The sequence below is a fragment of the Sorex araneus genome, chromosome 5 (assembly GCF_027595985.1).
Source record: "Sorex araneus isolate mSorAra2 chromosome 5, mSorAra2.pri, whole genome shotgun sequence".
Classification (NCBI taxonomy): Eukaryota; Metazoa; Chordata; class Mammalia; order Eulipotyphla; family Soricidae; genus Sorex; species Sorex araneus.
Window position 1 is genome coordinate 88,711,876 of NC_073306.1, and position 12,474 is coordinate 88,724,349.

The following is a 12,474-nucleotide window of genomic DNA, read 5'->3' on the forward strand; positions in this document are numbered from 1 at the left end:
ATGTAATTAATAAACATTTTATGGTTTTTATTTATATTTACGGTATTTTTTGTTCACACCCAGCAGTGTACAGCCTGACTCCTGGCTCTGTGCTTAGAGTTCACTCCTGTAGGGCTTGGGGACTATATGGGATGCCAGGGATCAAACCTGGGTGGGCTGTGCAAAACAAGCACCTCACCCACTGTACTACTGCTCCGGCCCCTCCAAAAACATTTTAAAAAAAATTTTAGAAGTTACTTCAACTTTTTCAACTTATCTTCTTCCATGAACGTAACCTATCCATGAAGTTCTAATCTCAGCTCACTCCCTACCCCAGTCTTCCATTTTTCTAAGACAGTAAAACTCCTCAAGGATTAAAACAGGTCTGGAACAGCCACAATGAGCAATTTCATCTCTACATAAACTTCAATTCAATATGTAACTGACAAATACCTCTATCTATTTTATCTGCTGTTGAAAGGAGTATGTGAAATCTAAAATGCTTCTTTTAAGGCTTCTTCAGGAATAGTTGTATTATTCCTGTGACTCCATTACATTGATATTTTGATAAATTGTTCCTTAAATATAAAGGACTGTTAACATATTAGTAACAGTGTACAAATTCAACACTGCTTAAATATAAATGTGAATGCAGGATTTTAGGAATTTTATAATTTTTTAAACTGAAATGAATCCCTTACAATACTAATATCTAACTGAAATGTTATATTTAAAACTGGCCTCAATTACTTTGTGACCTTCCCTACATGTTATTATGAAGAAGCACTACAGTGGGAGAGTGTCTCCTTATCTAGTTTCTGTTACCCTAACTCACTTTTTTAAACTGCTGCTTTTTCCAGCAATTTAATTTCATAAACCTCACCTCCTCTTTCCTGTTCTCTTCAATCTCTTCTCTAGTCAATTTCCAGAACCTTGAACCCATGTTTTCTGATGAATACCTTTCTCCTTCCCATCATAGCGACACATTTTGCAAGTATAAACTGCTTATTAATTTCACTTCTCATCCCCTGCAAGTTGGCTTCCATCACACCACTATAGGGAAACTACTCTGGATAGCCTCATATTGCCAAGTCGATGTACAATGTTTCTGTCCTCTTTTTGAATCTTGGCAGCATTTAGAGTTACTTTCTTTTGAAGTTCATCTCTGTTTTGATTTTCCATTCCAATACACTTCCTTCTACTCTCTACTCTGGTTTTTCAATCACTTTCATGAACTTTCTTTTAGGTGTGCTCTCTAAGTTTTCTGCAGTCTCTAAAATTCCTCACACACATGTTCTAGATAGAGGTAATCTTTCAAAGAGGTTCCTCCTCCTGTAGCACCTTTCTCCACTTTTCATCCAACCATCCACAGAGCGCAGTAAGGAATCACCCCACCATCTGTGTTCTCATCCATTTCCCATATCCAAGAGCAAACTGTGTCCTGTATTGTTACCTTTTAAAATTTTTCTGCAGCCTACCACTTTCTCTTCAAAGAGGTGATTGTGACTGTGCTAATTCAGACTTCACTAGTCTCCTTCCTTACTTCTGTTATAATCTCTTCCAATTCAACCTCCAAAAAATCATCAGACTAATCTTTCCAAATATTACATTATTTGGGGGTTGGAGGTGGGGGTGGGGTATGGAGGGCATACCTGCAGATGCTCGGGGCTTACACCTAGCTCTGTGCTCAGGGGACCAAATGCAGCCCTGGGAACCAATTCTGGGTTGGCTGTGTGCAAAACAAGTGCTTTAACCCCTGTATTTTCTCTCTAGCTGGAAACTGGTACTTCTGCCATTTTCCTGCTTTAGTTCTGCCACAGTTTCAGGGAAATAACCCAAATTCCTTGTCAGAACATCAGAGACTTTTCTGAATCCTCCTTAGCCTACTGCTGGCTTCTCCCTTTTAGGCATCTTCTGCTCTAATAGGAAATGCTTACTGTTCTCAAAGGCTCATCAAAGGAGCAAACCATGAGAGAAATTCTAAAGTTGGCAAAGAGAAAGCTATGACATCAAGTTCTCCTAAAACCATTATTTACTCTTCCCCTAGTTCCTTAATTCGTTCTTTCTGCTTTCTTTCATTCCCACACCATTTGTTTGGTGTTGCTAAACTTGAAAGGGAAAGAAAATACAGTACGACTGGATGGTAAATAAGCTTTCAGTTTAAAGTTAACTGAAGTAATAAGCAATAAAGCAACCTAACTATGTGAACTCCAGACACTATAAATTCTGCTACTTTTGAAAATAGCAACATCACTAAAATAAAAACTAAACTAGGAAAAACCAAGTGATCTTAGTAGTCCATCAACATTTTGTGGTTTTAAAAATTTTATTATTTATTTATTGGGTTTTGGGGTCACACCCAGTGATGAAACCCAGGTTGGCTGCATGTAAGACAAGCACCTTACCCACTATACTATCTCTCTACCCCAATGATTTTACATAGTGCGGAGAAAGAGTAAGAAAATATTAAGAGAAAAATATGTATAATGTGGAAGGGGAAAAAAATCCTTTGCTTTTTTCAATATGCTTCTTTTATGCCAGAAATCTTCAGTCCTTTCAAACTATTCATCATTTTATAAACTGCTAATGAATTATGCAGTTTTCAGTTGCACATTCAACTCTACTATGAAACTTAAAATACTTAAATAAATAAAGATATCGCTGGATGGGCCTTAAACATATTCTCTAATCTCCTTTACTTAAAAGTCCTTCTGAGACAAGTCTTCTAGTTAAATCCAAAGTATTATTTATTTACTAAATTATTTAGTTAATATCATAACTTAAGAACATCTTAAATTCTATTTAAATAAATTTAACAAAAAGAATCCGAACTGAACTTGTAAGGTACAGCTGAATTTTCATGCATTCTGGCTTACTGAGGGCCTACAAAAGTAAATTTATTAAGAAACTATAAATTAAAAAATCCATTAATAATCAATCCTAAAGAGACAGGTTAAGTTGTTCTCCTATCAACTACCTCCTGAGATTTTTTTTTTTTTTGACTTTTTGGGTCACACCTGGCGTTGCACAGGGATTCCTTAAGGCTCTGCACTCAGGAATTACTCCTGGCGGTGCTCAGGGGACCATATGGGATGCTGGGAATTGAACCCGGGTCAGCCGCATGCAAGGCAAACGCCCTACCCGCTGTACTATCTCTCCAGCCCCCCACCTGAGATTTTTGATATATCATAAAGTATTCTAATTTTTTTGGTGGTGGTGGTGGGGAGGGACCCACATCTGGCAGTGCACAGGGCTTTGTCTTGGCTCTCGGCTCAGAGATCACTACCGGAAGAGCTAAGGGGACCATATGTGGTGCTGGGGATCAAATCAATGTTGGCCGCATGTGAGGCAAGTGCCTTAATCCCTGTTCTAATCTCTCCAGTCCAAAGTATTCAGTTTTTTCTCAAGGTTTTTCTCTTTTAAACCTATACCACGTAAGTAGGAACTGTGACACTTAAGTACCATTTGGTGAATACACTTAAGCATTGTTCCAAGACAGGTTCACCCATTAATATTCATGGAAAAGTACTGATCTCCAAGCAGGAATTATTCATTTTGGAGTTTGAAAGGAGTTTAGTTTTCCTAGGTTTTAGCTTTTGTTGGGTATTAATTAATATGGTGTGCTCATGCCAATAGAATTATCAAAAGAATAGAATTTTATAAATTCTTAAAATACTGAGAAAAAATGTGAAAAAAATAAAATGTATTAAACTAATGATACTTAGAGATGAAAATTGTTCTGTACTCTCAAAAACTGATCTTTCCTGAAAATGCACTTTCACATGTCAAAATATTAGCAGTAGGGGAGAAAGAATGAATCTGTCTGAGGGAAAGAAAGGCTATGAATGAGCAAGGGCTACTGCTTTTCACTTTACTTTAAAAATAGTGGTTGGGATGGGTGGGTAGCTGGATGCCACTTTGTTGCCGGAGAAGGGTGGCAGTGGATGTTAAGGGGATCAGGATAGAAAAATAAATAAAAGAAAGAAAGAAAAGAAAGAAGGGAGAGAGGGGGGAGGGAAGGAAGGAAGGAAGGAAGGAAGGAAGGAAGGAAGGAAGGAAGGAAGGAAGGAAGGAAGGAAGGAAGGAAGGAAGGAAGGAAGGAAGGAAGGAAGGAGGGAGGGAGGAAGGGAGGAAAAGAAGAAGGGAGGGAGGGAGGGATTAGGTGGGTCAGAGTGATAGTCCTACAAGTAGGACACTGTTGCACACAGCCAACCCTGTTCAATCACCAACACTCCATATCATCCTCTGAGTCCTGCCAAGAATGATTCATGAGAACAGAGCCAGGAGGAAGCCCTGAGCATAACTGGGAGTGCCTCCACACCAACTTTTTTTTTTTTTGATGGGAGGGGTGTTGGTTGGGAGATTCTAGTATTTCCTTTTAAAAAGAGTAATTGGAGAAAACATAAGAGATAATAAGGTAAGCTTAAAACTTATTTACTAGTTTAGTGACTGATCAAATCCTAATACACAAATACCAAAAGCAACAGTCTTCATATCTGAAAGAGTGAACAAAATCTCCATTAAATGTTACTTACATTCCAAATCGCAAGGTTCCAGAAACATATGTTTGCCAGTGTGCACAATAGAACATGAAAGTCCCAGCAAAACAACAAAAAAACATCCAATCAGGGTTTGTCCCCAGTTGTACAGCAATACATGTTCCAAGAACCACAAAGACTGCAAAAGAAACATCACAATGAAAACCCAGCAATCTCAGTAACAAACATTAGGTGAGTTGGAAATTATTTTAGATGTTGCAAAAGATTTGCTATAAATGTCCAATCAACTCTTATGTACGATAACAGGAAAGTAGGATATAATTTTCAAATTATCTTTTCAGTTTTATTTCAACCTCTTCTTTCATTATACCACTTAGTGGGACCAAAGTTCTTGAAAGCAACAAAATACTTCAGTATGTTTTGTAGTGAATTCTCTCAACCTGGTGATAGCATTATAATAAGCAATAAAAAATGATAAGGCAGAGTCAAAAAAAAAACAACAGAAAACCTAAATAATTAACAAAGAAACCCAACAGCTGTAAATTGATAGTTGTCTTCAATATGGGTGAACAACACAGAAAAAAACTTCCTATAAAGGTTTGGGAATTGGGAAGGGGGGAAAGACAAAAAAAAGGGGAAGGAAGCGGGGAAGGGGTAAGAGAGAAGATGGAGAGGGGAGAGGGGAGAGAGAGAGGGAGAGAGAGGCCCAGGGTTCCACCCTGCAGCCCAAGTAGCCCCTTTCCACCTGTCCCCAAAAGTTTAGAAATCAAACTACAGAGTGAAATGCCTATCACTTAATATAACTAGGTATTCATCTTTCTGCAGCCACATAAATAATTAAATAGCCTTTAAATAAGTCTCACTAGCCTTTATTTGAAGTTCTAAGTCTGTAAAAGTTCTGAGCACCATTTGACCCTTTTCCTTTAGGATACACTGAAATAATTTCAATCTGCATCCACATCTGAGAAGAGGGTTCACTGGGTAAAACTATTATGGGATTTTGTTCAATCTTTTTAAAATGTTAAAGGCTAAGAATCTAACTGAAGAAAAAGTAAGTGTGGTGTGTAGAGAGAGGTTTCTGTCAGGGAGACTAGTTAGAAACTTTCATTTAGTTTTTAAATTTTTCTCACCTCTAAAAGTATTAAAGTGAAACATTAATAAAAGTATTAAAATTTAATTAAAAAGAGCATAAATACATGGTACCTACAGTCTAACTATGATGACTCTCCAACTAACTAGAACATTAGTATACTGTTTTAGCTTTTTATCTAAATCCATTAGCATAGTTATACTCATAATTAAGTTCACAGCATATTTTTACTTAAATTATTGTTTTTTTTATGGTGCCAGGGATCGAACCTAGCATCTTATAGTACATGCAAGGCAATACAACATAATTTTATAAACACATTTTTTTTCTTCCGATACTGGGGATTGAATCCAGTGTCTCACACATGCAAGGCAATCATACTCTGCTGCTAAACTATGTATCTGACAGGACCCCCCCCCCCACAAACACACACCCTGCCAAATAAAATGAACGCTAACTTTCTGTTTTCCTGTTGTTATGGTGGTGTTAGGGATTAAACCTAGGGCTTTGAATGTGCTGTTACATGTCCAACACAATATTATGTTAAATGTCTACATAATATCCATTTGAATATAAAGACCATGAAATCCTCATTCTCCCACTTTCATACTTAAATCTAATTTATAAGATTGTTTGGGTTTTTTTCTGCTTATTTTTTGGAGGGGGGTGGCCATACCCATCGATGCTCAGGGGTTACTCCTGGCTCTGCATTCAGGAATTACTTCTGGCGGTGCTTAGAGGACCATATGGGAGCTGGGGATTGAACTCGGGTCAGCCAAATGCAAGGCAAGCACCCTATTCGCTGTACTATCATCTCTCTGACCCCATGAGATTGTTTTTTGATGATGAAAAGTATGCCTTTTGATTTAAAAAAAAAATGCAAAACAAACTCTAGGGTTAAAACAAAACTTAAGATAGGAAATAGTTTAATATCTACATTTCCCATTGACAAATATTAACCAGATGTATAGTCTTTTGAAAATAATAAAACATAATTATTCTAATACCACACATATCTCTTATTTATTCTCATATTTTAACACATTCCATGTATCACTGTTAATCATTAATATAAGAAAAATCAGGAATACCTGTTGATAGTGAATCACAACCATGATCAAAAAGTTCTCCCAAAGGAGAACTACTATTGGTCCTTCTTGCCTGCTTTCCATCTATAGCATCCAAAGACTGGTAAATGAAAAGGCCACACGCACAAGCAATATATGCCCACAGAGGTGCCTGTGAAATAAAAGGCAAAAATATTGAGACACATTAATTTCTATGGGTTGCTAAACTATTTATACTTGCAGATAATTCTTTTTTTTCATTTCTTGGGTCATACCTGGCGATGCACAGGGGTTATTCCTGGCTCTGCACTCAGGAATTACTCCTGGTGGTGCTCAGGGGACCATATAGGATGTTGGGAATTGAACCTGGGATGGTCACGTGCAAGGCAAACGCCGTACCTGCTGTGCTATCACTCCAGCTCGCTTGCAGACAATTCTATCTTTATTCTTTAGAGAAGTATTACTAGTTAGAAGTTATGGGAGAGAAAATCCAAGTGCTTCATAATGAAAAGCTTTCTGAAACAAATCTGATTTGTTTTATAATAAGAATTAAATTTACTACTTTGGAGATGCTTAGGCAGATGCTGACTAACTCCTTTTTTCAGAGAAATAACTAAAATTCCATGAGAGTAAATACAAAAGTCCCACCTAATATTTAGCTTTTATGAATCAATTAATAAACAACATATAGTACAATTTCTCAACTATCTTCAAGATGATTTTGGGTATTACACAGAAAAATAATTTCATTCTCAACTCGTGCAGGAAGCACTGGATTAAACAACATTACACAGATTTCTCGACTAATTACTCATGCCCATTATGACTATTCACGAGGGGATTCAATACACTGCCATTTTACAAGCTAAGTTGAGCACATAACTTATTTTCAAATACACCTCTTCAATGGTCTATCGAACAAGAGGGAAAGATGATCTTGGATAGAGTGACTATAACATTTTTCCCCCCAGATATTTGTGGTCATTTCTAGGGGAGGAGGGTTGTCCCATACCCAGCAGAGAGGAGCATATACAATGCAGGGGACTGAACTGAGGTAAACACATGCAAGGTAAGCACCCAGGTACTATCTCTCTCCCTGCAATGGTCACATTTTTTAAGCAATAGTTTGTATTTTTTTCTCCCCACATGGACACTTAATGAGATCACTAGGACTGAATTTAAATGACAGATATTTTAAAAGAAGAGCTTCTACTTAGCTTATTTTTTTAAGAGGATGTGAAAAAAAGAATTCATAGTAACAAGATATTTTCTCAGATACTGTCTATTAAGCTCTGAATATTCAGTGTAGGGAGCAACATATTAAGACTATTCAGAGCTGCAAATAACACTTAGTTTATTCCAAATTTACAGACGTTTCTCTCTGATAGAGATCTACTTCTTTAGTCCTGTTATTAAAGATAAGGATTTTCTCATATACTTTTTTGAAGTTTAATATTTTAGGACACTGTAGCTGTCAAAAGAACTATGGTACATACTTTTCTTACGTTACACTTACAAATCCTGAAAACAGTAACATTCTTTACACTTAGCCATGATGGAGAGAGTGACTAATCTTGTATGACAAAGAACCCCCTCTTCTAGGTCTCGGGCCTACTGCTTCTTGCTCCTAAGAAAGTCAGTAAATTTCCAATTCTGCACTGTCCTATAGCAAGCAGAAAGTAGCCCTGTGGTCACTGTCTCTGAATTTTTAAAAATCACACTGAAAGTAAAACTCCGTTGCAAAGGCACATTTCAAGTGTCATGGTATTGCTATAATACTGACTGCATAGATCCAGAGCCTTACCTATGCAGAAAATTCCATTCAACAGTAGCATTATTTCAGGAAAACAGAAAACCAGGGATATCTTTGAGCCCAAATTTAGGATTACTACAGGTCAAAGTGTTACTCTGGAACACAGTCAAGTTCAAATATTAGTGGGGAAAAAAAACCCGAGGAAATACCAAGATGGTAATTATAAGAATATTTATATGAGAATAGTAATATATGAAAATATTTAAATAATGAAAACTAAGCCTTTTCATATTTGAGTTTTTCTCCCTGTACAATTCTAAAACTAATATTTGTGGTTTTCTTCCTTGTTCCCATTATTTCACAACTCTCAGAGCTATTTTCAAAAGGCCACATTCAAGAACAAATTTGATCTCAGCTAGGTTTAAGAACTTGAGACACTAATGAAAGAATTTATGTATTAGATAGGAAGTAATTACACCTGGGTAGGCGGGTGGGGAAGAACTAGCATAAGCAAATAATCTTATCAGAATGTGTCAATTAGTTAACTTGCAAAATCCTACAGCGATACTCTTTATTTTGTGGGGTGACCTCCCAAGCTGTGCTCAGGATAGTTTAAGCATTCCTTTCTTCCGTTCACATGCCTCCCCCAAGTTCCCTTCCTCCCCACAGTTCTTGACCCATGTGGGGGTTAAATGCAAGGGCAAGAGGATGGTGGTAAAAGGATAAGAGGATGAAGTATTTGGGCCCAACAGTGAGGGAGATTAATTGGGCCAGCAGATAATAAAGAGGGTACCATGTGATGTCAGATATTGAACCTAGGTAGGCCGCATGCAAAGAGAGTGCTTAAGTCCTGTACTATCTCTCTGGCCCTGTACAGAAATATTATTTGAATAAACTAAAATGGGAAAATCTAAGAAACATAGGGTTTCCTTAATCTTTAAAGCAGAAATGATGAACTTACAAATACATACATACTTTAGTACAAGTCATTTTTCTTCCTCAAAGGCTACATTAACAATTGTTATGAATTATAAGTGAGCTTGGAGAGACAACATAGCTTGCTTCGCACACAGCAGATCTGGTTCAATCCCCAACACCACATAAGGTCCCCAAGCTGTGACAAGAGTAGTGCCTGTGCACAGAGCCAGGTGCCCTGAGTACCACTGAGTGTGGAACTCAAAAACAAAACAGCAACAACAAAAATAATTATACATAAAAAGATAAACTGGAGGCAGCACTATGAAGTCATGTTAAAAAAAAAAAAGGAGCAATTTTACTTTTGTTTTGTACCTCTCTGCTCTCTTTCTTGCTTTTAATGTCAATAAGAGTGAACAGGGCAATGAAATTATATGCAATGGATCCTTAAAATTTTTCTCTTCATTTTTCTGTACTAAAGATTTTTTAGGGGCTGGAGTGATAGCACAGCAGGTAGGGTGTTTGCCTTGCACGCGACCGACCCGGGTTCGATTCCCAGCATCCCATATGGTCCCTTGAGCACCGCCAGGAGTGATTCCTGAGTGCAGAGCCAGGAGTAACCCCTGTGCATCGCTGGGTGTGACCCAAAAAAGAAAATAAATAAATAAATAAACAAATAAATAAATGAAAGAACTTTTATGTCTTGTATTTATACCCGGTTAGGTGGCTGGGTGTAAGAACTCCAGGAATTTCTTTGAGCCTAAACACTCATTGTTTTTATTAAGTAAAGTTTCTTAAAACGTAACTTACTTAAAATATAAGTAACTTAGTAAAAATAAATGAGGATTAAAACAAAAGCTCTTAAGATGTCCATATTCCAAAAAAGGTTTTTTTTTTTTTACATCTAATAGAGCTCTTATTAGTTCGGATTTAGCTTATAGCTAAATTGTTTTTCTTACATATAAAGTAGAAAATACTTATTTTCTTTATTTAGCAAGGTAAGAGCAATTATAAAACACATGAAGGTGCAAAATGAATTCCACATGAATTTTGGATACCCAAAACAAAACACATCACTGATGATGTTTAAATACTTTTTTTAATTGTAACTAGGCTGTGAGAATATTTTGGTACTCTATCAAAAGGGGAAAAAAATACTCATTTCTATCATTGGAATTTGGGGGGAAAAATTCTTTTCTTTTTTTTTAAAATTTTTATTTTTTATTATTAGTGGATCACCGTGAGGTACAATTACAGAGTTATAAACTTCTGTGCTTGTGTTCCAGATAGCCACTCAATAGTTCTACTGCAGACTACAACATCCAAAAGGACAGAGAGGACATTTCCTTTCTCACCTACCTAAAAGTCTTTTCCTCCTTCCTTTTTTTTTTTTTTAAACTGTTGCAATGTCTTGGTTTCATTCTGGGATGCAACGTGTAGTTAACTACCTACATAGAGTGCCACAGAACCACAAAAGGAGTGCCACTTGGAGAAGTGGGGCAGTGCCCTGTAGGGAACTTGCAGTTTCAAACCTGCAAGGCAGGTGCTCTACCATTGAACCACATTTTCTGGTCTCCTGAACAGCAAGTTTTTTCTAATGATGGCTAACTCAACTGAAACCATTACAACAGTAACGTTCCTATCTGCTAGAAGTATTGGTATCTGAAACTCATCAATATTAAAACAGTAATATCAAAGGCAAGTTCATAATTTAACATAGTTTAATGCTCACCTCTTGTATAAGGCCCCAAAGAATCAGAGCTACAATAATTGAAAATTTTCCTAAGTAATAAAGTAAATTCTAAGATACCCGTAATGGAAAAAATAAGAAATTCAATAAAGAATTAGACAAATGTGTGATTCTATACATAATGTACTATTAGAGGAAATCAGGAATGAAGAGGTTATGTAAAGAAAAAAAAGCTATATACTTAAATCTTTTTTTAATCGGTGAAATAATATCCATCTACCTTTCATTGAACATTATATGCACTCTCCACATAACATACCTTAATCCTCTTTACCTATAAAATAAAATTTAAAAGAATAAACTGCAACTTTATAAAAGTCTTCACAGAATTTAAAAATTAAATTCCCACTGAAGATCACTCTTAGTCTCACAGCCATGTCAATTTTAATTCATTATAAGTCTAATGAGGATTTCTATTCTGCAGCTATAAGCATGTCTACCTCACCTCTGTTAAGAAGCACCTTCCCTAACAATGTACCCATTTCCCAACTTGATTCCTCCCAGCAATGATTTTGAAAGTTTCTCTAAAGTATTTCCTATTTTGTAAGTTTTTCCAGAAGAGTTCATTAATTCTGGGGTTAACCCAACATTTCCTAATCACTGAAGGATAAGTATTGTAAGTAACATGATGCCTGTAAATTCTAGAGAATTCAATAAATGACTATTAGATGAGTATTACTAGCTAAGAGACCTTTGGACGTGCTCTCATTCCCTGATTCCCATTCTGAAAGTAGTTCAAGATTACTGGAGGGCTTCCAGAGAAAATATATTACTTTTCTGTTTTTCTAGTATATCTCTGAAGGCCTGGGAGAGCTGAAGAATTACTCAGTTTTCCAAACAAGCTTCAGCGGTAACCTTGAATTAAAACAACTCAAAGGACATGTGATAAAACAACCACCACAAAAAGATACCCAAGACAGGGGCCAGAGACAAAACTCAATGAATTGGAATTCATGCTTTGCAGATGACTGGGTTCATCCCTGGTCCCCAGAGCACTGCAAGGAAGGAACCCCACAACACTCAGTGGGGTATAGCCCCTGAATACCACTAGGAGTGCTACCTCTGACTCCCAAAAATCCCAAGACAGAGATCCTGGGATGTGATTCAGTGGTAGTATGCCTACACTGTAAGTGTCAGGCTGCAAATTTGATCCCTGGTACATCTCCACAGCACCAAGGACAATCCTGGCTTCCCTCCCAGTGTTATCCCCAGGACCACAACTAAGTTTTGTGATTCTCTGCATGCTGCAACGGTGAACACAGTGATAGCACCACCAAACCAAAGGGAAGGGGAAAAAGAATCCCAAGACAGACTTCACTAATTTTTGCTTGAATTTTCTGACTGCTGTAAAGCAAGACAGAAAAAAGAGGTCAACCAGAAATATAATCATACAATATGTATTCGTAAGTAAAATGTGAAAT

General features: G+C 36.9%; 1 protein-coding gene across 2 annotated transcripts in view; it reads right to left on the reverse strand.

Moving 5' to 3' along the window:
- CEPT1 (choline/ethanolamine phosphotransferase 1) overlaps positions 1-12,474 on the reverse strand; it is a 38,185-nt gene that overhangs the window by 17,601 nt on the left and 8,110 nt on the right. For both annotated transcript variants that reach the window (XM_004620091.2, XM_055140238.1), the window contains exons 3-4: positions 6,660-6,807; positions 4,515-4,656 (exon numbers count right to left, since the gene is read on the reverse strand). In XM_004620091.2, coding sequence (XP_004620148.1) covers positions 4,515-4,656; positions 6,660-6,807 — 290 coding nt within the window. The remainder of the gene's footprint in view (positions 1-4,514; positions 4,657-6,659; positions 6,808-12,474) is intronic.